Below are 26,197 nucleotides of genomic sequence, written 5' to 3' on the forward strand. Positions count from 1 at the left end.
TAGTTTTCATTTAACTTGAGGAACTCCCTCCCTTTCTGGCAAGTCTCAGTTTCCTGCTCTGAAAAAGTGGGGACTCCACCATATCAGAGAAGCAAACATGCTAATGGAAGAGGAGTCGGCCAGTTAGGAATGAAGGGCTCCTTTCTCCCTTTGCTCTCACTGGCCCCTTTTCTTAAGTATCTCTTGAAGCTACTTCTATTCACTCCATGACGAGCCACTACCCTCAAGACATTCCAATTCTCATCTTCACAATAAGATCCTTACAAGTGACAAGTCTCCCAGAACAGCTGATTCTTCTAACTCCTGCAGAGAGCATTAATTTTCATGGTGGACCCGAGAGAAGCTGTAATCTGATAAGTCTGCAGGCTCTTCAGTTCCCTCCCATTGTCTGCAGCTTCCCCAACCATCTGGCCTCCACAGATTCGCACCCTTTCCCTTTAGAGCCAAAATTCAAGTTGTTTTATAATTCACATGCCCTGTCTTGTTCATAATACCTCCAAGACCCCAAATAAACCTTTTTTCTCTAATTTCCCCAGTCTCTTCTCTAGTCATTCCTCATCCCCAAGATTGTAGACTAGCTGGAATCTGGCAAGCTCCCAGTGATAGATAGTAATCAAAAATTATAACTGTGCTAAACTAAAGAAGATATTTTAAGTTATTCTAATGGCCCATGTGAAAAGTTTTATGACAAAAAAGGCCTACTCATTTTAAAAAGGCTTTTTTTTTAAAGTATGAAAAGAGCTATGTTTAATCAGATAATTTTTAGAGTTTAAAACCTTAGCAATTTGCAAATATAATCCCCTTGAATTATAGTTTCAAAAACTATCATATTTGCTTTTCTATTTCCTTTATGTAACTAACTCATCATTCCAGTGGATAATACAACAAATGAACATAATCTGACTACTCCACCTTATCTTCTATCCATTTCCTGACTCTTACCAATCCAATTACCTGCTAAGTTTTACCCCCAGCCCAAGTGCTCTCTTCTGATTCTCTTCTTTATCATTCTCACTTCCCCTAATTTTCTTGTATCCATTCTCTACTTTCCTTTGTTTCACACATGTATGAATCTGTGCACATACATTTGTGTGTATGTATGTAGTATATACATACATTTATATAGGCAATGAATTTTTCTACTTGTATTTTTATGCATTGTATCTCTATACAATGAGTTATATAATTTCTCCTAAACTACTACATTTAATAATAATCATTAACTAATTAATTATTTGTGGCTAATATTTATATGGTCCTTGCTATATACCGGGCACTACACTGAGTATTTTAAGTTTATCACCTCAACTGAGGCTCTCAACAATCTATTATCCCTATTTTAAAGATGAAGAACCTGAGACAGAGGATAAGTGATTTGACCCCGGTCATAAAGCTAGAAAGTGTGTAAGGTCAAGTCTTCCTGACTCCAGGCCTAGGCACTTGTAACTACTACCTGGGTGTGCCCAGCTTAAGTGTTTTATCCCACACTGTTGCCACCTCCCACCAACACTACAAATTTCCCCCTTTGAAATTTCGGGTTGCCAGCTTCCTTTTCTGTTCCATTCTCTCAGCAGAAAAGGTTTTATCCTTGCATAGGCACATACATAAATAAAGGGTTAAATTGGCAGGTTAGGGTGGTAATGACAGCTGCTGTTTTTAGGACTGGTGCTGGGGGGATGGGAGAGTGGGGAGCAGAGTAAGGAGAGGCTAGTGCCAGCTGAAAGGCAGCTGGCACAGGAGACCACTCAAAGTTGAGAAGCAGAGAACTACTTAAAACGATAAGTTAGAATCTGGAATAATGGGACAACGGTAGTTAGGGAGGAATCTGGCTCTGAAACTACCATTTTTGATTTGGGGCCAGTTCCCAACCAATGAGACTGAGCTGCCCTAAATGGATGACTCATATTTGAGCTTGTTTTTAAAAGAACACACATCTGGGAGAACAAAGCAGCTCTCTCTACTGAATACATTTTATATTCAGGCAGGTGTGTCAGGCTGATAGATTTTGTTTCTACAACAGCTACTCCCTTTTCTACTCTCTCCCATCCCAACCTCCCCCTGCTTCTCCTCATATAATTAAATTTCCTGATCTATCAGCTCTGAAGCCTCCACAAACCAATTTATTCCCCAAGAGCAATGATGTTCTTTTTTGGGGGGAAGGTAGGGGCCACAAAGTCAGACTCTAAGTAGACTACCCCTGGTTGTAGTTATTGAATAATTCTCTTCCTGCTGACAATAAACAAAGCCAAAGTGTTTTATGAACACACAGCTGTGGATGGGCTACCTTACGCTTTACTTCAATTCTATTCACATTAAAGGTACCACACATGATGAGGTTTATAAAAGAGGCCGGAGGAGGAGGCCAGGTGCAGGCTGGAAGGTGTGGTGTGGGCAAACAGAGAGCCAAATGATGGGAAGGTTCCCTGTAAACAAGTACCATGAATAATGAGACAGTGTTGATGTTTCTCTACTTAGTCATTCTGCCCTCATATTTTTTAAGGTGGCTAACGAAATCTGCAATTGGACTCAGCCTTTTCCCAGAGTACATTTTGTTTTCCACTGGTTCTGGGAGGACAAAAGTATCATTAGGATACTTTTTGAAAGCCAGGCGTGCTACTGGAGTGAATCATCAGGAGCTAACAGTTCTGTTAAGAATGCAATACAGCAACTAACAAGCTCTGAATAGCAATATTCACGGACTAGGGAAATTCTTTATTTAGAGAGACACAAGCATAAGTCTGACATCTGATTTCAAAACAACTATTTAGAAAGTAAAAGAATGATGAGCTATGGATAGAATGGCAGAGAACTAAGAGAATGGCTTGCAGTTTTTCTTCCAGAAGCTATGTATTCTGGTGCTTCTATAATTCAGTCCAAACTAGAGTTTATTGAAGAGATTAGAAAAACAGCAGAAAAATTCTTAGCTAAAGCTTGTCATATAATGTTCTTTAAAGCAAGGAAGGAACCACCTTCCTTGAAAAAATAAAATAAACTTCCAATTTTATTTTATTTCCAATCAATGGCTCCTTAGTGCATGAAATTATGACTCAACTTGCCATAAAAAAACATTCATTTTTCTATGCTCTTTGGTTTTAGCAAACAATAGATCTTGATATATAGAGAATACAAAGAACTTTAAAAGGCAACACTATGAAGATGCTGTTCATAATTTTGATAACTATATTTATGTGACTATTTTGTACATTCATATTAAAAATTAAAATTTTCACAAAATCGCTTTTTTAAACATGCTAGATTTCCAAAACATGATATAATAATAAATTGATTATTAAAGATCTGAAATTTCTTTTCTCCATCCAGAGATCTCCTATGAATTTCACCTCTTTTCTCTTTTTCTACCTGGCCATCTTCTATGTCAGCTCTTTGTGCTAAACAATGACAGAGTCTAAACTGTTTTGCCAAAATGCTTTCTCTGTCTAATTCTACAATATACTGCCTTTTTAAACTCTTGTGAGAACAACAAATCTACTGATTATTTTTGCTCATTCTTGATACAGTGGGAAGAGCCCTAGGTCCCAAATCAGAGCATCTGGATGCAAATCTGACATCTGATATTTATTATCTAAGTGACCTTGGAGAACTCCTTTAAGCTCCCTAGACCTCAATTTCCACATCTGGAAGATGAAGGGGTTGGGCTAAGCAGCCTCCAAGGCCCCTCTAAGCTTTAAGATTCTATAATATTGCTTTGACATCTGTTCCACTTTTTTTTCTTCCTTTCTGGCAAAGTGGCTTTCTATTTTCACTCTCAAAATACCTCATATTAAACTTCTTTGTATTTACTTAAATGTTATCTTTATACTGATCTATGTTTACATTTATTCTACATTTACTGTCTCTCCTATTAGAACAGAATTTACTTGTATGTAAGAACTATTTATTTTTGGTATAGAGCCCGAGAAGCATAAATAATCAATTCCTTTAAGTGACCATAGTATTAATTTATACTGCATATTTCCATTGGGTTAGAACCACTTACCCTAATTTATAAGGGTAATTTATAAAATTTTAATTTATAAAAAGTTTTGTAAATGTTAGAAAGCAAAGGAATACCACTTCAATAGATTCATTATTCCCACTAATTGGCATGTAAGTGTATTTGTCTCCCCTGTCTTTAGCAGAGTCCTTGGAAAATGTTAGGTGCTTAATAAGTACTTGTTAACCTGACTGACTCTTCAGCAACATTTTTAATGTCTCATCAGGATTCAAAGCCAAGTTCACTAAGTTGTAGTCTGCCAACTTTATTCACTGTTCTTTTTTTCTATCTCAGGACATTTACCCTTTTCCTATACTACCAAATCTTTCACCCATCACCCCGAATGGTTCAGTCACAATACCTACCACAAATTCTTTCACTGTCATAATTGTAGCTGACCTGGGCCTGGCAGTCTGGACTCAGAAAACCTCATTTGGAAGATTAGTAAGAATTGGCCACTTTTATTCTATTACAGTTAAAGGGTCATTATTTTTGTCAGAGAAAAGCAATTCTGCTTTCTTTCCATCATTTAAAATATGACTTCCATCCACCTCTAGCAATGACCTTACCTTTCCCCCTTATTTTACATATAGAATGTTGTTCTCCTTTCCCCAATGTAGTTTTTTTGTTTTTGTTTTTGTTTTGGGAGGCAATTGGGATTAAGTGACTTGTCACAGCTAATTTAAGTGTCAAGTATATGAGGTCAGATTTAAACTCCTCCCAACTCCAGCACTAGTGCTCTATCCACTACCACTATGCCAACTAGCTATACCCCGCCCATATAGTTTTTTTAAACTATTTTGTTGATCTTAGATTTTCTTGACAGCCTCAGCTAAGACTGAGCTCTAAGTATTCTGGACAGTAATATTATAAGACCAAGCCACATTTTTTGTATTAATCCTCTGCCTTACTTAAAACCTTTTGTAGTTTCATGTCAAGCTCTTGGAACAACTCTCTTTTTTCACCCCCAAAAAGGAATCATGTCTATTTGTGTCTTTAGAATTTCTTTTAAGGTTTCCCATTCTTTATGTGTTGACTATCCCTACAGAACTTTAATCTATATGACCTTACCTTATTCTGCCTCTGAACAGTTTGAAATCTCTTTTCCAACTAATGAGGTACCTCAGAGTATGCCTGGCTTTCTTCTCCTTTTCTATAATAAATCCTAAACTAGAGCAATCCCTTTCTCCTACTGGTGGTGAATACCTAGTGAGGGTCTAAGCGCTGGATTTGAATTCAGGTCTTCAAGACCTCAAACCTAGTTCTCTATTAAACCACACTAGCTCATTAAACACAGCTAGCTCATTTCCAACATTCCCCTGGTAGAACTACCAAGCAATTCCTCCATGTTGGTAAAACTATTTCCCTAATTCCCCAGAGGGAGGGAAGTGACTCAGTGGATAGAATGCTGGGACTCAAATCTAGAAATGTGAGTTAAAATTCTGCCTCAGACACTCACTAGCTATGTGATTTTAGACAAGTCATTTGATTTAATCAACTGGAGAAAAAAATGGCAAACACTTTAGTACCTTTGCCAAAAAAATCAAACAACTGAAAAACAATAATAATTCTACTTTTCAAAAAACAGAGGTACATCATTAATGCAAATTTTAAAATTACTAGTCATACTGATATGAAAATAAATTACTGAAAATAAGAAGAAATAATTTTCTCTATTCTAAAAGCCCCTTCCAGACTTAAAAATATGTTAGGTCATGGAAATACTTGGTAGACCAACCTTGATTCCTTACAAGACTAAGATCACTATTTCATCTGGCTTATTACTCATACTTTGCACACTTCTTCTAGAACTTTAAATTTCTTTAAAAATTAATCCATATCTTTTAATTTATCTCAGTTGCTGTAGCATCTGTTAAAACTGTTCAGATAAATTACATTTGTAGACTTTTACAATTGGAAAAGACCACAGAAATAGTTGTAGTCAACTATTTCAGCATTTTACTATTTTCCTATCATAACAGGAAAATGAGTATAAAAGAACTTAAAATATCCCAACAAATCTTGACATAATGCTCCTTTTCATGTTCATTACTCTATTTTGTAACAAATAAAAGTTTAAAATGAAAATAATATTTCTAGTACTTACCAAAATAAGCCCTGAGATTAGTGAGGAAGTGCCTGTCAGGGCAACGTAGAACTTCGGTGTCAACGTATTCAAAAACATACTCACTGAAGGAGGAAAAAAAGACAGAGAAGAACAAGAAATATGAATATCAATGACTCTCTTCTATTTTTTCAGTCCAAATAATATGATATATCTAATATGCAGGAGAACACTTATTGTGGGAAGAGGGAGAAGAATATACAATGTTTTCAATCACAAATCTTGAGCCATAAAAACTATAACTGTTAGCTCTGGCTCCAAACACTAACCTCGCTAGAACATTTTCTATCATGGTTACAACTGAATATGGAAACAAGCAAGATACTCAATTGTCAATTACATTCAGGAAAGACATACCTATATATTTGTTGACCCAACAGACTGAGCCCTTGAAAAGTCAAAGATAATAATTTTACAGAAACAAAATAGGAAAGAACAGTGACTTAAGATATGTCCCCATGGTAACCAAAGGGAAGGTTAAAAATGGGATGTTCACTGGTAAAATTTTAAAACTTATTTATAGGACTGCTGGGCAGTCCTATTTATGGATCAAATAAACTGTGCTAATATACAACCTTCTATCCAAAAACTCTTCCCACAATCATCTTAACAACAAACTTCTTTCCTATGCTTCAGCTCAATTTCTTCCCTACTCTTCAGCTTCCCACAATTATCTTAATATCCAATTTCTTTTCTACTCTTCAGTTCACCCAATACATTTACTAAAACAATATGAATTACTGAACTGATGTCTATTTATACACTGCTTTTCAAAGGATGTATGATGCCAAAGTAGATTTTTATTAGCATATCATTATTATGTCATTTTAATGATACATTTTGCTATTCAAAAGTTAACCTTTTATTGCCCTGAATTGCTGACTTATCTTTCTACAATTTTTAAGCAATTTGCACACACTAAAAGAAACAACCCCACAGTATTATCACTAGGGTGCATAAGCCAACAACCCTAGGGCACCAACCAGGAAGGGCACAGAGAAAAAAAGAGAGCAAGGAAATCACTGAAATAAAGCAGACACTCATGTTCTAGTATCAAAATGAATGGAAGGTCATAATGCAGCCTATCAGTGAGGAGGAGTTTATAGGACACTGAAAGATGACATTGGAATTACAAGAGATATGGGTCAATTAGTTTTTGACAAAAATTATTTTTCATTTTTAAAGATAACATTCAATAGAAGAAAGAAATTAAAGGCTGGAACTTCTGATTTGTAATTGGATTTTTATGGACCTGGGATTTATCTCTTTATTGATCACAAGGGGATATCTCTCTACCCTTGAAATTCTACCACCTAATTCCTTCCTATACTATTTTTCCATATGTTATTAATTTTCTCTACATTATTAATGAGAGGATACATTTATACATTCTGTGAACACAAAATATTTGAATATTACTACTTTATTTTTAATGGAGTCTTAAAAATAAATTTGCTGAAACTACAATAGATATAGACCTAAATCAGAATTTCTTGAAACCTGATTTTGATTCTCAATTGTGGATGGAATGAAATTAAATGGGAAACATTTTTTATGAGTTATAGTCCCAGAAAAGTTTTTGTGTGTGTATATATGTATCTATGTATATCTGTGTGTATGTGTGTGTGTGTCTCTGTGTAAAAAAGAACTTGAATCCATTAAATAAAAAATGCATTCATATGCTGTTAAATTAAATACAGATAACAAAACTCAATTCAGTAAATACTGCATATTTACAGCAAATAATAATGATGCACATGTGCGCGCGTGCATACACACACACACACACACACACACACACTTCTGTTATCCATTACATTCAATTAAAAAAGATATAAAAATGGAGAAAGAACATGCACAGAGGGAGAACAAGAAAGTGAATGACAAAGTTTATATCTTATATTTAGAAATAACTCTATCTTTTTTGTTATTGAGAAAGATTTTAAAAGCTACATTCCACTTTTACAATTACATAAATGGAATGTCACCATTGGATACTTATTCTATGGTCAGAAAGAAACCTAGTCCATGAACTGGAGTTTCTCCAGCATGAAATAAAGTTATTAAAGCCAAGGTAAAACAAAAGAGAGACCAAACAGTAGCATCCTCTCAGTAAATCAAGGGGTGATGATATAAGTGGCCAAAAAATTTGTTTTCAGATTAAATTTTTTTCATTTAAATTGACTGAGGTAGATTAAAAAACACAAGAACTCTGTGTTCCTTGATTTTTATCATCATTACTATGTCCTGATAATGCTCTTCATTATTGCTTCCCCTTGATTTTAACTAACAAAAAGAGTCCATCAGAAACCAAATGAAAATAACAATCATCTAGTCTATTTTAACTTTGGCACATTCTGCTACTATTAAGAGCAAAAAGCAATCCACATTATTCTTCAAAAAGAATGGATAAGGCTGAGGAAAGAACAGCAAGTCTGCCTATTCATGGGATTGGTATATTTTTGGATTTAAATAAAAAGTCCTGAATTTCTCGCCATACATATATATGTGTGTGTGTGTGTGTGTGTGTGTGTGTGTGTATGTATGTATTTCAGGGAGCTAGCTTAATAAATACAAGGTATTATAAAAGTCTTGGTACAGTTTTAAATATTAGCATCTTAAAACTTAAGTTTTAATAGCTTTAAACTGCACGAAGACTTCTGGGACACAATATATACGCAGAAGTATTATTGAAATGCATTAGGCATAAAGAAAAGAAAAAAGTAAATTGAGTCCTTTCATTAAGGAAGGAAAAAGCTTTTAACCAATTATACTAAAAGGCAGTCGCTTTTAATACATGCTTCTATTTCTTTGAAGAAAAATTGCATGTGTTCCACTGGGATGAAAGGACAAAAAAGCTGCACTGAAATGGGAGAGAATTTACTTAAAAGAATACTCAAGTAAATTAGTTTGTTCGAGTCTACAGACTTGATGACCTAAAGCTGAGGGCACCTAAGGAATTAACTTAAAATGGTCACAGAAGCCATTCATAATAATCTTTGAGTATTAATAGAGGTATGTAAAATCCCTGAAAACTGGGAAGTGGAAAACATAACACCTGCATTTTCAAAAGGGGAAATTGAAAATTCAATTAGATTTCCAAACCTTTTCATATGCTAAAACATAACAAAAACACATAATTACAAACAGCCCAATTTTGTGAAGAATACATTCTTTCAAGTTCTTCTAATTTCTTTTTAAAACCTGGTAGTAAGTTTAAAAAATAACAGTGAAATAGAAAGTATATTTCAAATTTGCCAATGCTTTTAATTTGATCCAAGATGACATTCCTAAAATATAACTATCCAAGGAGTTATCATTTATTTAATGGCTACTTCTGTAATTTTATTAAAGGTCATTTTAACTTTAACCCAACATCTTTTTTGTTTTTACTAGTGACCAAAAGTAACGGAGTAAAAAATATATTATTAAGTATACTAGAGATGAAAAATTAAGTAGGGGTGGTTTACCACTGGGTGAAAATAACTTTTGCAAGATACAGTGATGAGTGAATAATAACAGAATAACATTCAAAAGGGGCAAGTAAAAGACAAAGGAGAAGAGGGTAAAGCACACAATTACTAAAATATGGGAGGGCTCACTTTTATAAGCATGGAAAAAAATTAGGAAATACAGTTATCAGGGTCCATGAACATGGCATGCACTGCAAGCAGAGCTCTTCCATTTACTACTGTTATCATGTGGGCTTCTGAAAACAAAGACATCTACTACTTTGAAAGCAAAATATACTCCTGGAAACCACAGCATTACAGCAAGCTATCCAAAGACAGACTGGTCATTTCTGCCTATACTGGCACATTTTTCTAATCAAATCCAAGTACTGTCATCAGTGAAAACCAAGTCCATTAAGCTGAAAGGTGTGGCAAGAAGTGAATTAAATGTCTCTTAGGCATTGCAGAAAGGGTGAGGCATTATAAGGAGGGAAATGTAAGGGCTAGTCCTACATTCATTTTGAGGTCAGACAACTGAAATGTTAACAACAACAAAAACTGCAAGAAAATCTGGAAACCCGCTATGAATTTTTTAGGAAGTTAGAAAAATGGTCTCTACAAGCAAAGTCTAAAGCTAGGTTTGTATGGCAAATATTTATCAGAAACCTGAAAACAAAGGGGTAATTTTCAATTTCCACTAAGATAACAGGTCCAGAGCCAGAAGAGATCCCAGCAGCCATCCAATATAATGCCATTTATATATAAGGAAACTGAGTCCCGAGGAGATTAAGGGGGACTTTCCCAGGATCACAAATGTTATAAATGCCAGAGATGAGATTTGAACCCCGAACTGACTCCAGAGCCAACCTTCTCTCCATAGGGAGCATGAAGAACCTTCCCTAAAATGTTATTTTGATCAGATAGGTTAGGCTTTCCATGAAAATCATTTATGGAATATTCTGAGAATTCTGAAGGAAGGGCTATATGAGTAAAACTCAATTAAAAAGAATAAGTATTCCAGGGTGTACCCTTCCAATTCTTTCATTTGCTTCTTCAAAGAAAGGCTTTTGAGTCACCCTCTCATCCATTCAGAACTTCAAGGCTGTTACAATTAACTTCTTCAAGAAGTATGCACACCTATTAGTCATTAGTTTCATTTATAGTAAACAACAAGTCAGATAATAAAGTCTATGGATGGTCTACAAACTGTGGGTCTCTTGATGACCTTTGTCTTGCTTTGCTTCCATTCTGGCACCATCACTGCTGACCAGAAGAAGGCTGAACTGGAACGAGGTCCATTCTGTATTTTTGTTACTTGAACTGCTACTGCCAAAAAATCCACTGCCAAACTGGCTAGACTACTGCTGATGAGCTTTCTGTATTTAGCTCAGTTAGTGGAAGATAGACTCAGTCTGTCTGCAAATGTACTCAAAAGAGCATTTTCAACATGGTAGAAATATGCCAGAGCTTGTACTTCTTAAGAACTTAACAACATGGATACTGACAAAAAGTCCTCCTTAATGGGTTGCAACCTATAATATTCACATTGATAAGAATATAGATCCATTTGAGTATTATTTTAAGTAAGCATTATAGAAAAACATTCCAAGAGACTATAAAGGAAGGTTCTAATTAATTTAATTTAAATTTAATACACTTAATTTTAATTTTCTTAGTAACTGAGGGTATTTATTTCCGCATGCTGAAGATCTTTCCAAAATGTCTAAATTTATTTTCTTGGCTCAATATGGATTTCATCTAGAACTGTGATTTCATTGATAGAGGGAACTATGGATGAGAAAATGTCCTCAATCAATGAAGTTCAATAATTGTACTGTAACTTAAAAATCTTGGAGTTGCCCCAGTCACTGAGAAGTACAATGATTTGCCCATGCTCACATAACCGTCAATGTCAAAAGGATTTGTATTTAACTCTCCATTCTGAGGATAATGGTTAGCCCAAGAGTCACTGAATCAAAATCTTTCTAGTACAGATAGTATTCATAATGAAACTTTTCTCCTAAATGTGGAATGGAGGATGTACACACTATTTGCTGGCAAATGTTTTACCATCAGCTCTCCAAGGAAAAAAAATATAGCATAACTTTTTTAGTTTAATCTGTACTATTAACATTTTCTCCATCATTTTAACTCTAAACAATTCACAGAATAATCAATTAAGCCCTGACATCTAACATTTGCTGACTTCCAACACATATAGCTCAAACTGAAAATTTAAAAATTGTCTTTCATGGGCCCTTAACAGCTGGGTTCAGCAAACTCCTACCTTTATAGTACAATCAGTACCTATTACATTTATAGATATTGAGGAGGGGAGGGGGGAAGATTAAGATGAATGTGTACTAAGGCAATAACATACCACAGAATTTGATGTTTAAGTAAATTAATCAGCTATACCATAGGGCATTCAAATCGCAAAAACAATGATTTGAGATTTTATAGTGGAAATTCACTATTTGAAAAGAAGTTTAAGCTAGAAACATTTTAAGTTCTCTTCTAACTATAAAGATTGGACAAATCTTTGATATATTCTTGCCATTTGCTTCTTTTTCCTTAAAGTGGAGTGTAAAGAACAACTAATTAATTATCTAGACGCTAGTTAATGAAGTTTATTGTATTTAGAATGGATCGTTTTGATGCAGAATTGCCTAGAGGCAGAAAGATATGATCTTGATATCCCTCTTGCAAAGGGAACTGTTTTCCAGGTCCTTAGTCGCATCAGGATTGGTAGTGACATTTTCCCTGACATTCTCCTTAAATATATTTGTGTCTTATGGAAACAATATTAATGATTGCCATATTAAACCAAGAACTATATCCAAGAGCATGAATTTCCTAAAACTTTATTGGAGAGAATGAATGATCCATTAATGAACCTAAGTCACAATGCCTTCCAAGCCCTGAAACTGGAATATCTGAGTAGAAAAATGATAGTCTGTTTCATTTAAATCAAAATTTATTTGTTTTTTCAGAATGCAGAAATCCAATTAGACCTCTATGTCCACAAGCGGACATAGCACTGGATCTTGAATCAGAAAAACTGAAGCCCAAACCTCACCTCAAAAATTTACTAGCCATGTGAACCTAAGCAAATAACATAACCCATCTGCTTCAATTTCTTCATTTATGAAATGGGGATTATAACAGCACCTACATCCAGGGATTATTGTGAGGACAAAATGAGATATCTGTAAAGCACTCTTGCAAATCTTAAAGTACTATATGAATGCTAATTCTTGTTGTTAATGGCAGAATACTAAAACCAAGCGTTAACCTTGTATCAAAGAATATATTAATGACAACAAATTTATATTACACCCTAAAGTTTATAAAGCACTTTCACATATACACATTATCTCCAAAAAGTCTGGGAAAAACACTGACTCAAAAAAAAATTTCCCTTTTTTTCCAAAAGTGTTGGGAAGAATATTATTTAGTCAACCAACTGCCATTTTAAATCTGGAGAAAAAACAGTTATAGAATATTCTTTCTTCATTCCTTATTCTCTCTATCTTATATGTCACCTATCTTAGTTTCCTGTTGATTGGAATTAAGACTATTTCCATTAATTGACTTCCTCATCTAAACTCTCTCATCTAAGAGTAGAAGACAAAAAATACATATATATATACATATACATACACACACACACACACACACACACACATATATATATACACATATATATATGTGTGTATATATATATATATATATATAGTACATTTTATAACTTATCTAAGCTATCTAACCCTGTTTCAATTCTGAGAGCAATAAATATAAAAAGATTGTCCTTCCCTAATCACAATGTAATGTTAGCCTTGAAAACAAACAAACAAAATAACACTGACACCACTTTCTACTTTCATTCAAGGACGGATAAAATATGAATAAATATGGGCTTCTACTGTTGAAGTTTCTCCAAATGGTGAATTGCCAAAAAAATACCTTAAACCTCTGTTACTATGACAATCCAATAACCTATAAATTAATATTTGTCTTTTAAAATCTTATAATGTAAAAGAATTTAAGAAAAATATTTAAGAAAAAACTTAGACATCTTATAAAAACCTGTTTGATTACCTGACAGTTCAATTTTACATATATATGTATATGTAAAATTAGTTCTACATCATAGAGCTTTCAACAATATAAGCAAGAAGTTTAAAATTCAGCTTCAATAAGTGCCTCCTATGAAATTAGTTTCTTCCCTTTCAGTCACGCCAACTAGGCTCTCTAAATAATATCTAAAGCCTCTAGCTCCCATGCCCTTGATAAACTCTGCATCACTTCTCCTGCTGAGGAAAAATAGAGAGAGATATATTTTTAGCCTTGTTCCTATGGCAAGAAAACCTCATAAATCATTCTATCTTTCCTTTCCTCCTATCATAAGCAGTCTTAGTTGCCTTGGCAACTTTACAGGTAAACTGTTCAGCTAGCTCTCTGGGCATCTGGTTCTACTGTGGACTGGATTTCTCCTGTTTATTTCCTTTTCCCAGCTATAATCCATAAGAGACCAAGCTACATCATCCTGGTTCCTCACACCACATGACACATCTTCTGTTAAGTCTTTAATGAGTCACTTCTTCCTTGCTAGAATGAGCCCCATCTGCACAGTAATAGCTTTGCAAAGCTTGGTCAAATACAGGCTGCTCTGCTAGTGCATAATAGTGAAGCAGTGCCTCATCAGATGTTTCCTCTCTCTCATTTCATAGGAATACTGATAATAGACTCTTCTTGGCCTTTGTCAAGAGGAGAATGATCCCAATATCTTTCTTTTTAAAGCATCTCTTTTAGGGACAGGAGGACTTAGGGGGTTATAGGACCTAACTATAATCTTGGAAGGTCATTTGACCTTGAAATAAACTGTACTTGCTTGATAAGATCTTTTATGATGCTAATAATATTAAAAACAACCATCTACGAACTTTTATTCATCTGTTTCTCTTAGACCTATGAATGGCAAGATATTTTTATGGGTAGAAACACATTGGAACCTGGAGATGTGATCCTATTCTTAGAATTCAAGAGAGTTACAAATTAAAGTGTTATAATCCCTTTGGAACCTCTAATAATAAACCTCTTGGGATCCTCTCAGTTGTAAATTCTTCAATAATAGAATTCTGACTTCTTATATCCCCAGTAGTAATGGATATCCAAAATGGATAGTGTGCTAAACTTGGGAATCCAGAAAACAAGTTAAAAAAAACAAGTAAAAGTTAAATTAAAAAAACTTTTAAAAAGTTAAAAAAAATGCAAACTTAGATTCCTTCCAATTCAAAATCTATGATGTTAGAACATATCTTATAATACTGTTGTAGGGATAAGCTGAGATAACTGCCCTTTATGTAACCTTGACATGTTATCTATGAGCAAAGTAACTTATGTTTATCACTGTCTGAATTATAATTGAAGAAACTTAGGCTCATAAACACTGACTTGACTAAAGTCACATATCTAATGTAAGAGGCAAAATGTGAATGTACATCTTTCTAACTCCATATACTACACTAGATGTCCTCATAATGTACAACTTAAAGTGCTAAAGAAATGTCAATTATGAGGACCAATCAGTATTTGTTGGTTGGCTGATGATCTGAGAAGATCCTACATACTTTTCATTTCAAATATAGGGTTTTAATGAAGTTTTAAACTTTACCAAGCCTTATGGAACACCTGTTTAAGCAAAAATATAGTTAAAGAATCCTCAAAAAATAAATCAATCTGGATTACAAAATCAGAAAGCTAAGAATTTATCTATAAAACCTTTTTTATTTGAACCACTTTAGTGGAAATTTTTCAAAAGTATATTAAGTATTTTCATGCTTTCATATATAGGATATACTATTCTAATATTTTCTTGATGGTCTGGAATCATCTTTCTAACCTCTCATTCTAGAGTTGTCATATATAATACTCCCCCTTCTCCCATTGTGGCATTACAGATTCCCTCTCTTCCTTCAAGGCACCTCCTTCAACATGCAGCATTTCCAGATTCCTTCAACTGTTGTCAATAACTACCTTTTGATAATAACCTTTATTAGTCTACTAAAAAAAAAAAGACAGTTTATATATAAAATGTCTTTATAATAGACTAATAAAAGTTATTATTTTATGTATAAAATGTCTTTTTTATATAGTTTTTTATTTACAAGTTATATGCATGGATAATTTTACAATATTGACAATTGCCAAACCTTTTGTTCCAATTTTTCCTCTCCTTCCCCCCCCTCCTTCCCCCAGATGACAGGTTGACCAATACATGTTAAATATGTTGAAGTATAAATTAAATACAATATACGTATACATGTCCAAACAGTTATTTTGCTGTACAAAAAGAATCAGACTATGTACGCTATATACTATTAGCCTGTGAAGGAAATCAAACATGCAGGTGGACAAAAATAGAGGGATTGGGAATTCAATGTAATGGTTCTTAGTCATCTCCCAAAGTTCTTTCGCTGGGTGTAGTTGGTTCAGTTCATAACTGCTCTATTGGAACTGATTTGGTTCATCTCATTGCTGAGGATGGCCAGGTCCATCAGAATTGGTCATCATACAGTATTGTTGTTGAAGTATATAATGATCTCTTGGCCCTGCTCGTTTCACTCAGCATCAGTTCATGTAAGTCTCTCCAGGCCTTTCTGAAATCATCCTGCTGGTCATTTCTTACAGGACAACAATATTCCATAACATTCATATACCACAATTTACCCAGCCATTCTCCAATTAATGGGCATCCATTCATTTTCCAGTTTCTAGCCACTACAAACAGGGCTGCCACAAACATTTTGGCACACACAGGTCCCTTCCCTTCTTTAGTATCTCTTTGGGGTATAAGCCCAGTAGAAACACTGCTGGATCAAAGGGTATGCACATTTTGATAACTTTTTGAGCATAGTTCCAAATTGCTCTCAAGAATGGCTGGATGTGTTCACAATTCCACCAACAATGTATCAGTGTCCCTGTTTTCCCCCATCCCTTCCAGCATTCTGTATTATCTTTCCTTGTCATTCTAGCCAATCTGACAGGTGTGTAGTGGTATCTCAGAGTTGTCTTAATTTGCATTTCTCTGATTAATAATGACTTGGAGCATCTTTTCACATGGCTAGAAATAGTTTCAATTTCTTCGTCTGAGAATTGTCTGTTCATATCCTTTGACCATAAAATGTCTTTTTAATAAAAAGGTCATTATCAAATGTTAGCTATTGACAATAATTGAGGGAATCTTTTTATTTATTTGTATAAAATATGTCTTTTTAATAGACTGATAAATGTCTTCATTTTCTCCCCATTAGAACAGAAGCTTCTTGGGAGCAGAGACAATCTTATTCTTTGTACTTTATCCCCACTGCCTAACACAGTGCCTGACACAGAGCAGTGACTTTAAAAATGTTTGGAATTTGAATGATCATCATGATCATCAATTATTATGCCATAATATAATGTAGTTACTACATGGAGTATACAATGAGGCATGTAAAGTTGTTTGTTCCTACTTCTAATGGCTCCAGACCACTATTTTCTAATAATAACAAGATCCCTGATTGTTATTCACTTGCCCAATTTAATTTACTACTTTGAGACTGCTATTCATTGGGAAATTAAATAAGTAAAAAAAAAAAAAAAATTGAGCAGGAATAGCTAAGTTCATGGGCTCTACTGATACTCATGTAATGTCAGGAGACCTAGAGGGAAGCCCTCTAAGGGTTTTTCATTTAATGGATCCTCCATGGAAAATTAGAAAAAAAGTAGAATTTTAAATAGTGTTCCGTAATTTCATTGATGATAATAATGGTGATAAATTGTAACTCATATGTTTTCACAGATATTGTAGGAAAATGCCATAAATTCTGTCTGATTGCAAAAGTCAATACAAAGATCTTGAACTGAGAAGTGATGCAAAGAGTCTTCTGCCTCCTGTTTACATTCTCAGAGGACAGTCTGACTTCAATCCCATGTTGCAACTTCAAATCTGGAATGGAACAGAAAAGTCCCCAGAGATTCTTCTTTTCCTCTTCTGATCAATTTATCATTTTATTAAAGGTAACAGTGAACTACTGAAAATTTTTTGAGTGGGAGACTGATGTGTAGAGTCAGGAAGACCTGATTTCAATTCTGGCCTCAGGCACTAGCTGTGTGACCCTGGGCAAGTCACTTAGTCCTGTTTGCCTCAACTATGAAATGAGGTTAATAGCAGCACCTACCTCCCACTGTTGTAAGAATCAAATAAGATAACTGTAAAGCACTCGGCACAGTGTCTGGCACATATTGTGTTAAATTGATGTTGGCTATTATTATAATCATTATTCTGGCAGCTGTTAAAGATGCATTAGAGAAATAAAAGTGTTTCAATCAGATTTCCTTGTATATTTATAGTCTTTTTTGCAAAAATTTAGCTCACAATATTATCTGTTCCTATAATAGTTTCATTTATATATCCTTAATTTCTCCAGTAAGAATCTAAGCCCCATAAGAAATGGGATTATGTCTCATATTCCTTTGATTATCTAGTCTAACTCCGACATGTTTTAAATGAAAACCAAGACCATTTTTAAAAGGGCCTAGCTACTGCTTCAATGGAAGTTATTGAAAAAAAATTATTAAGCAGATTACTGATAGTAACAAATTTTAATTGTGATTATTCTACCAAGAAGAGTAGGGGAATTCATTATTACTCAATCGATTGAAGCAGAAATTCCAGGAGGAAATAACTGAGAATGACAAATTGGAGGACTAGTAAGAGAACTTCAAAACATTAACTACACTCAATTACTTGAAAAGCTGGTTAACATTTATCTAGCACTTTATTATGTGCCAGGGACTATATTCAGCACTTTACAATTATTAATATTTGATCCTCACAACCACCCTCAGAGGTATATGCTATTATGACCCCCATTTTATAGATAAGGCAAGTGAGTTAATTAAGTGGCTAAGTGACTTGCCCAGGGTCATACAGCCAGTCACTGAGGCTGAATTTGAACTCAGGCCTTCCTGACTCTAGGTCCAATGGTTAATCAACTGCACTATTTAGATGCCCCTAGCTACTTAAACAGTTAACAGCTAACTCCAAAAAGCACAGTAATTAAGAGAAAAATGAAAAGTATTGATTGATTCTCTGTACTACAAAGAACTTTCTGTAAAAGAAATAGTAAGTTTTTGTTACTATTAAATTGTTCATCAGCAAAGGGAAGCTAAACAAAAGGAAAGTGAAAGATTGCTATGTCATTCTCACAGAATGAGCTAGTACTTAAATCACGAATGCAATTCAAAACTGTCAAATTTGACTACAATTCATGTTAGAACCCTTCTCACAAACAGAATGGAACACTTTAACCATCATGGATCTATAAAATGGTTATCATGCTTGGGCTTGTACTTATCATTTGAAGTACTAATTGTATCATTAGCTAAGATGATAAACAATGAAATAAAGAATATTAAAATGGAAATTCTATGATGAGACAGGTTATTTCTTTTTTGGCTGTTAACTTCTTTTCAATCATCTCATTCTATATGTTCCATCTATAATTTTTTCATTCTAATTATCTATGTCCTCCGCTGCTGAGAAGTCTGATTCAACAGAGGAAGACCCCTCCTTCCCCCCGGAGCCCCCAGAGAAAGAAAAAGCTGATGTTAACGCCAACTTTTCTTTCCTTATTATTACATAAAACACTCCATTACAACCACTAATTATTTCTCTCCAGAGGAGTGCTGCTACATGACGAAATGCCTGCAGGAAGCTGCAAAGTCTCCACAGGGGAGAAGCCACAGAGATGAGAGGACAAGAAACCACCAAGCAAGACCCATTTTTCTATATATTAAATTGCTTCAACTGCCTGATGGCTTAAAATTTTTGCTTACTTATTTTAAAAACCAAATAACTGGATTGAATCCAGCTCCCTGCTATTCATCTCCACTTAGATGTCCCCAAGGCACCTCCCAATCAACAGGGCCAAAACTATTAGCTTATCTTTCCCCCTAAACTCTTCTTTACACTTCACTTTTAGTTGAGGGTCCCCCCTTCCAAGCCATCTAGATTCACAACACGGAGTGTCACCACCAACTCTTAGCGCTTCCTCACCCCCACAGCAAATAAATGACAAATCCCGCCCATTCTCCCTCTGCTACATCTCTCCCACTTGTATTTGGGACAGCGAGGTAGAATAGTGGGAGCAGCGAGGTGGAATAGTGTACGCAGCACTGGGCTGCAGTCAAGAAAACTCTTCTGAGTTCAAATCCAGCCTCGAACATGTACCAGCTATGTGGCCCTGGGCAAGCCACTTAACCTTGTTTGCCCCATTTCCTTTTCTTCCTTCCTTCCTTCCTCCTCTCCTTCCCTCCGTTCACATAAGGAAACATAGCCTTACCTGCAGATGGTCTGCCTGAAAAAATATAAAACCCGGCAAGAGATAATGGGGTTTGGTTTATGGGCTAGAGTTCTTTCTTAAGGACCGTACCTTAATCTCAAATCTCCCTGGCTCTCATTGTCCAACAGTAGGTCCCAGCCCAAACCTCACCTGGTCCTCCTTTGGGCACCGATGGCTCAGAGAGAACACAAATAGCAATTGTTTCGATTTTGGCCAGAGACCTTGAAAGTCTTCCCCTGCCAGATTGTTTTTTGTCTTTATTTTGGGGGTGTTGGAAAATGTGTTGCTTCAGTCAAACCAAGACCTGGGAAAGACCCTGCCTTAAGAAAGACAAGGTTTCCCACTGTATTCAAGGCCATCTCTAGTTGTCCTGATCAGAACCCAGATGGCTCCAAAGGAAACAGGTCAATGACTCTGCATAGTCCAGCCCCACTTAAATCCAATTCACTTGCAAATTATGGGATCATCTTCCTGGTCCTAGTCCTTTTAGAGAATAAAGGACAAAAAACAACATACTTGTATTCCTCTCTCTGAACTCACCCCCACAATCACCTAATTCGGGTCCTTATCTAGCCTCAGTTAATGCAATTTCCTTGTAAATTGTTTCTTCCTATTAGCAACCCTAACCCTTCTTCTCTTCCCCACAACTGCCAAATATATGTGGCTAAAGCACAAGTCTGACTTTTTCATTTAGGCTATTCAAGAAGTTCACTGGCTCTATCTTATTTCTCTGAGGAGAAAATACAAACCCTTATGTTTGTCCTTGAAAGCCATTGGAATCCAAATTATCTTCTCAACTCTGTCTCTTGGCTGCCCTTTTCAAAATTTAGCTTAAGTAATTGCTACCTCTTACCAGAAGCTTTTCTTGATGCTGCCCCCAGCTATTCTTGCTTTTACTTTTTACTCCAAGTTTACTCTGCAATTATTTAGCACAAGTTTTTATTTCCTTATCTCTGTACATCATGTTTTCTCTCAATAGTAGGTAAGCTCCTTGAGGTCATGAATTGTTTCAGGTTTTGTCTTTAGAACCTGATTAGAATGGAATGGATTTAGGCACTCAATAAATGCTCACCTAATTGAACTGAAAGTAATAAAAACAAGGTGATGTCCCCTCTTTTTTCTTTCTTTCTATCAATTTTGTGAATGTAGCACAAGAGAAATAATAATAGTCAATGGGATTTTTTAAAAGAAAACTTGCTTCTTTGCTATGTATCAAGCTGGACATTATTAGTGTGTAGACTTTCCCTTTGGAAAAAAGTGAAAGCTCACAATCTGAGATGTCCTGGAAGGTCACTAAAACTAGTGACCTTCTAGTCACTAGACCAACTAGTGATTACTAGAACTAGAAAAATCAAAGTCCTCTCGTCCAAATTCCTTATTTCTAAGAGAAAACTGAGGTCTGAACAATGAAGTTATTTGTACATCAATCAGCCCAGGGGACCCAAAACGCCAAGTCCGTGTTCTTTTACTTGTACCACAAGTATAACTGGGAACTGCAAAGCAGGAAGGATCAACTTTGGGAGAAATCTTTCTTAAAAAAAAAAAAAAAAAAGTCACTTAACTTTTTCCTCAAGCTTTAAGATCACAATAAATGAAAGATGTTACTATGAATTGCTTGAGCATGGTAGGAAGGGGAGAGGGAAGGTTAATTTTCTCATTAATTTTGCATCCTGAAGGTTCCATTAGATTCTTCTAAATTTCCATTATCTTATAAATAACTATTTAGCTCCAGATTTAAAAGTCACTCCTGGCTGAGATGGTTTATACTAGATATAGTAAACTGAGACTATTTTATTCAGCTTGAACTAGCATGGCTCTAGCAACCTTCTAAGAGAGAAAGCTGAGTTGGAACATTCAAAAAGCTGGTTGGCATAATCTTCAATTGCCCTCCGTATACTAAGTAGATCTTCACATGGCAGTCTTTTTATTGCTATATAATGACAATGAACACACACAAAAAAGTAAATAACTAATTATTCATTGTAGAATACTGTAGATGGGAACTCCAAAAGAATGAAGTGCTACCAAGCATTCAAAAGAATAAAAATAATAACATAATACTTCAGTATTATGTCTAAAAGACATACTTAACAAAGCCTTTTTTTTTTTTTTTTTTTTTTTTTTTTTTTTTTTTTTGCTGTTTTATAACACCCTCAATGGAAATTCTCCCCCAAACCAAAAAAAAAAAAAAAAAAAAAAAAGAGTGGCTGAGGAACCACTAATATGATACTTTTAGATCTGTCAATAACCAGCTCTATTGATTTAAGACTGCCACAGAAATGAGATAGCCCTTCCTGAATAATAAATTTGGTACTGCAATATATAACATATAGGGTCTTCAGATTGGAAACAACATTTAGACAGCATCTAGACCTCTTTTTTCCTTCACACACATATAAGAAAAACTGACTCTTTGGGCCATCAAATAAAATATCCAAGCTTACACAAGTTAGTTTAGAGTTCTTTGTATGATAGTATGCTCAAAACTGATAAATACAAGAACTATGGGGGAAATCATCCCAAAACAGGCTAACAGCAAAGCTCTAAATAAACTGGCAAAACAAACAAACAAACAAACGAACAAACAAAAAAGCAAAAAAAAACACTTTTTTCCCTGAGAGAGAACATTCTCTTTAATAAACAAACCAAATCAAGAAGTATTTCCAGCCTACTATACGCCAGGTATTGTGTTTAGCACAAGGACAAAAAGAAAGGTAAAAACAGTCTCTGGCTTCAAGGAGTTCACAAACTAATGAAGTAGACAAGATACAAACCCGTTACAAATAAGATATATGCTGGATAAATTGTAGAAAATTTTTTAATTGGATCAGTCCCTTACATTTTACTGATCCATCCTGGAACAGTTAGGCCATTCTATTACAGTAAAAACTTCTCAAGTTTTATTTTACATTTTCTTTTCAGTTATAATAAGAAATTGTGAATTATGTATGGAAGACACTTTCTTTATTTCCAACATTTTTCTCTAGTCATATTTTTCTCCAAAGTAAAATCCAAGACTTCACATATTTTCCAAGAAGAAAGCAGCAGGGTTGCCCAATAGCCAAAGCATAAATCTGAGGAAGAGAAAATCTGGGCTCTTTTCACTGGTTCAAAATGGTAATCTTAAAATTAAAATTTAACAAGTATTTTTAGATTTTTACTTACTGTGTGGTGCGAAATGTGCAAGAGGCTAGGAAAAAACATATAAAATCTGATTAAGATAAAGTTCTTGCAGTGTTGAAGTTTAAACTCCAGTAGAGAGAGAAAGTATCATTCCTACATAAATAATTATAATTAAAAATAATACTCAATAAATACATGAGAGGTACAAAGTGTTTTTCCTCCATGGCACAGTAGCTGTGTGGAACTTCCAAATAAGGATGCTTTTACACTTGATGTTCACTTGAAAGACCCAGACTATTATTATGGTACAACTTCAATTATCTAATCAAAACTTAGATTAGCCTGAGGACCATCAGAAAGTAATAAGCACAAGGTACCTAGTTTCAGTAAAAGTGATTATAGGGTTGGGGGCTGCTAAGTGCAGGGCTGTCTTCATGCTCCAGGCAATTCTTGAAGACAAGTTCAAGAGGCCTGTAAAGGACACTACATAGATAAAGAGGAGAAAAGGATTACCTCAGAGCTGCATTCTCCATCAAAAACAAACCAAATGAATTTGGGGCCAATCCCTCTTAGAAACAAAATCTCTTCGTAACCTGATCAAATGAATCCAATTTCTGTTTCTTACATATTACCCACAGGAAGACTTAAGATCGCTGATTCCTGTGAAAAATTAAGACTATTTCCAGGAACTACTGCAGACTAAATGAACAAGTCCCAGAGAAGCAGTCCTGAAATACAGGAGTGTGTATGAGAGAGATGCAGGATGACTATTTTTGCTGATGCAGATATCTCTAGTTCACAGGGTGTCACAAGCGTTAGAAGTGGGCAGTGGACCTGTGATTTCATCATTATAGGGTAAGCTGGCACCTTCTCTGCACTTTACATAATTTTATAGTTACCTTTGTGTGGGTCAGAAACCATTTAATAAAAAGACTGGAGAGATCTTTAGAAGCAAAGCAAAGCAAAGTTTATTATACGTTCTCGTGAATCAGGGGTCCCACCAATCAAGCAGACAATCGAAGGGAGGAAGCACCGTAGGGGGCAGGGTCAACGCTTTTAATCCCTAACGCAAATTCCCCCTCCCACCACTGACCCTCATCCTTATTGGCTGAGGATCTTACATTCTAAATGTGGGAACTACCCAAGAAATTGAATTTAACCAATAAGTACATAGTTGCCCATATTTGGTTGAAATAGGGAGGATAACAAGAAGGGGACTTAAGTAGGCCCCTAGGGGGATAAAAGGGAGGGGGCTTTAACTATGTCCTTAAGAGGATAGCAGGGAGGAGACTTTAAGTATGCCCTTAGGAGAATAGCAGGGAGGAGACACTTTAAGTATGCCTTTGATTTAATGCTTAAAGTCCTTCAGGCCTACTCAAACTTTGAAATAGAAGAAGCTTTACTCGATTTTCACAACTGTCTTGAAAGATCTCACTTTATCTCGTTCACCTTTATTCACTGAGAGATTAAGTGGTATGCCCAGGATCACAAAGTCTGATACATGGCTACATAAATGCTTATTCACTTCTCTCTTCCCTTCTTCAATATTAATTTGCATCATAAGATCAAACCATTTTAGAGTTGAAATGGACCTTAGAGATCAATTAATCTAAAATCTTTATTTTTAAGACAGAAACATAGAGACCAGGAAGTGTAAAATGGCTTATCTAAGGTGAAACAGGTCCTAAGGAACAGAGAGAATTGGTAGGACCAGAATTCAAACTTAAGTCTTCTGATATAATAGCTCAAGCACCTTTGACCATGTCACACTGACTTAGTTCATTTGAAATGATGGATTTGGTCTAAATGACTCCATCATCTTTATATTCTTTCCAGCTCTAAATTCTATATCTAGCAAGTAAGCTATCAATAACTGGCTTGAAAGAGAGAAAGCTTACCATCCCACAAAGGGTATTCAAGCAGTTTTATTTTGACAGAAGGCTCCACTATGTTATTATAACATGGTTCTCCCAAGACAATATATGTCTTTTCTTTTCTTCCTCCAAACAGTTTCATGGCAGCATCAGAAGTACTAATATTCTTCATCTAATACCACAAGAAATAATAAAAGGACACTGAAGCATGAGTTAGAAATTTCAATCAAAAGGTCAACTAGCATTTATTAAGCCCCGACTAAGTACCAGGGGTTACATAGAAAGACAAAAGATTATCTGCCCTTAAGGAGCCCACAATCTAATTGGGAAGGAAGCAAACAAACAAATATTTATAAACAAAGTTTGTAATAGGAAATAATTCACAGAGGAAAACACTAGAATTAAGAGTGACTGGGAAAGACTTCTTAGAGAAGGCAGAATTATAAATTGGAAATTTTGTCCTGGTTCTGCCACTATGACCCTATGAAAAAATGCCTAATTTTTCTGGGAATTCAATATTCTCATCTATAAAATGGGAAGACTGGACTGAACAATTGATAAGGTTCTCATACAGTTCTAAAATTTTATGACTAGGTACTATGGAAGCCAAAATATTGTGATATGCAAATCCAAGGGTTGCTTTTTTCATCACAGAAATACAGATTGTCCTTAAGGGAAATTGCACAATTGAAAAAATTACATAACATGATAAAGAATTCATTGAAAAGAATTGAACACAAATTTCATTGTAAATCTAGGTTCATAAATCTAAGGTAATTGTAAAAGTTTAAGTAAAAGGGCAGCTAGGTGGCACAGTGGATAGGGCACCAGCCCTGAAGTCAGGAGGACCAGAGTTCAAATCTAACCTCAGATACTTAACACTTCCTAGCTGTATGACCCTGGGCAAGTCACTTAATCCCATTTGCTGAGGCAACTGCCTCAGCAAAAAAAAAAAAAAAAAAAAATTAAGTAAAGAAAAAGAATAATTTGTTGCTATGGATAAACCCATATACAACACAGAGAGATGTGTTTTTAATATTTTCCAGTTACTTAGAATCTACTTTGAAAGAGAAATTCAAGGTCTTAAATCCCCAATGACAGAAACACAAATATAAAAACACATTTTGTCAAAAGCCATATAAATTTTTTAAAAAGCAAGTTTCATACTATTCTTTGCTGCCCATCTAGCATATATCTGGTCTAGTTCTATATCAATTACAAGAGAGAAGGTGAGGAGA

General features: G+C 35.0%; 1 protein-coding gene across 6 annotated transcripts in view; it reads right to left on the reverse strand.

The window, feature by feature from the left end:
• ST7 (suppression of tumorigenicity 7) overlaps positions 1-26,197 on the reverse strand; it is a 288,256-nt gene that overhangs the window by 134,196 nt on the left and 127,863 nt on the right. For all 6 annotated transcript variants that reach the window (XM_052001658.1, XM_052001656.1, XM_052001657.1 and 3 more), the window contains one exon: positions 6,102-6,184. In XM_052001658.1, the coding sequence (XP_051857618.1) occupies positions 6,102-6,184 (83 nt within the window). The remainder of the gene's footprint in view (positions 1-6,101; positions 6,185-26,197) is intronic.

Source organism: Antechinus flavipes, chromosome 5 (genome assembly GCF_016432865.1).
Source record: "Antechinus flavipes isolate AdamAnt ecotype Samford, QLD, Australia chromosome 5, AdamAnt_v2, whole genome shotgun sequence".
In the NCBI taxonomy this organism is placed as follows: domain Eukaryota; kingdom Metazoa; phylum Chordata; class Mammalia; order Dasyuromorphia; family Dasyuridae; genus Antechinus; species Antechinus flavipes.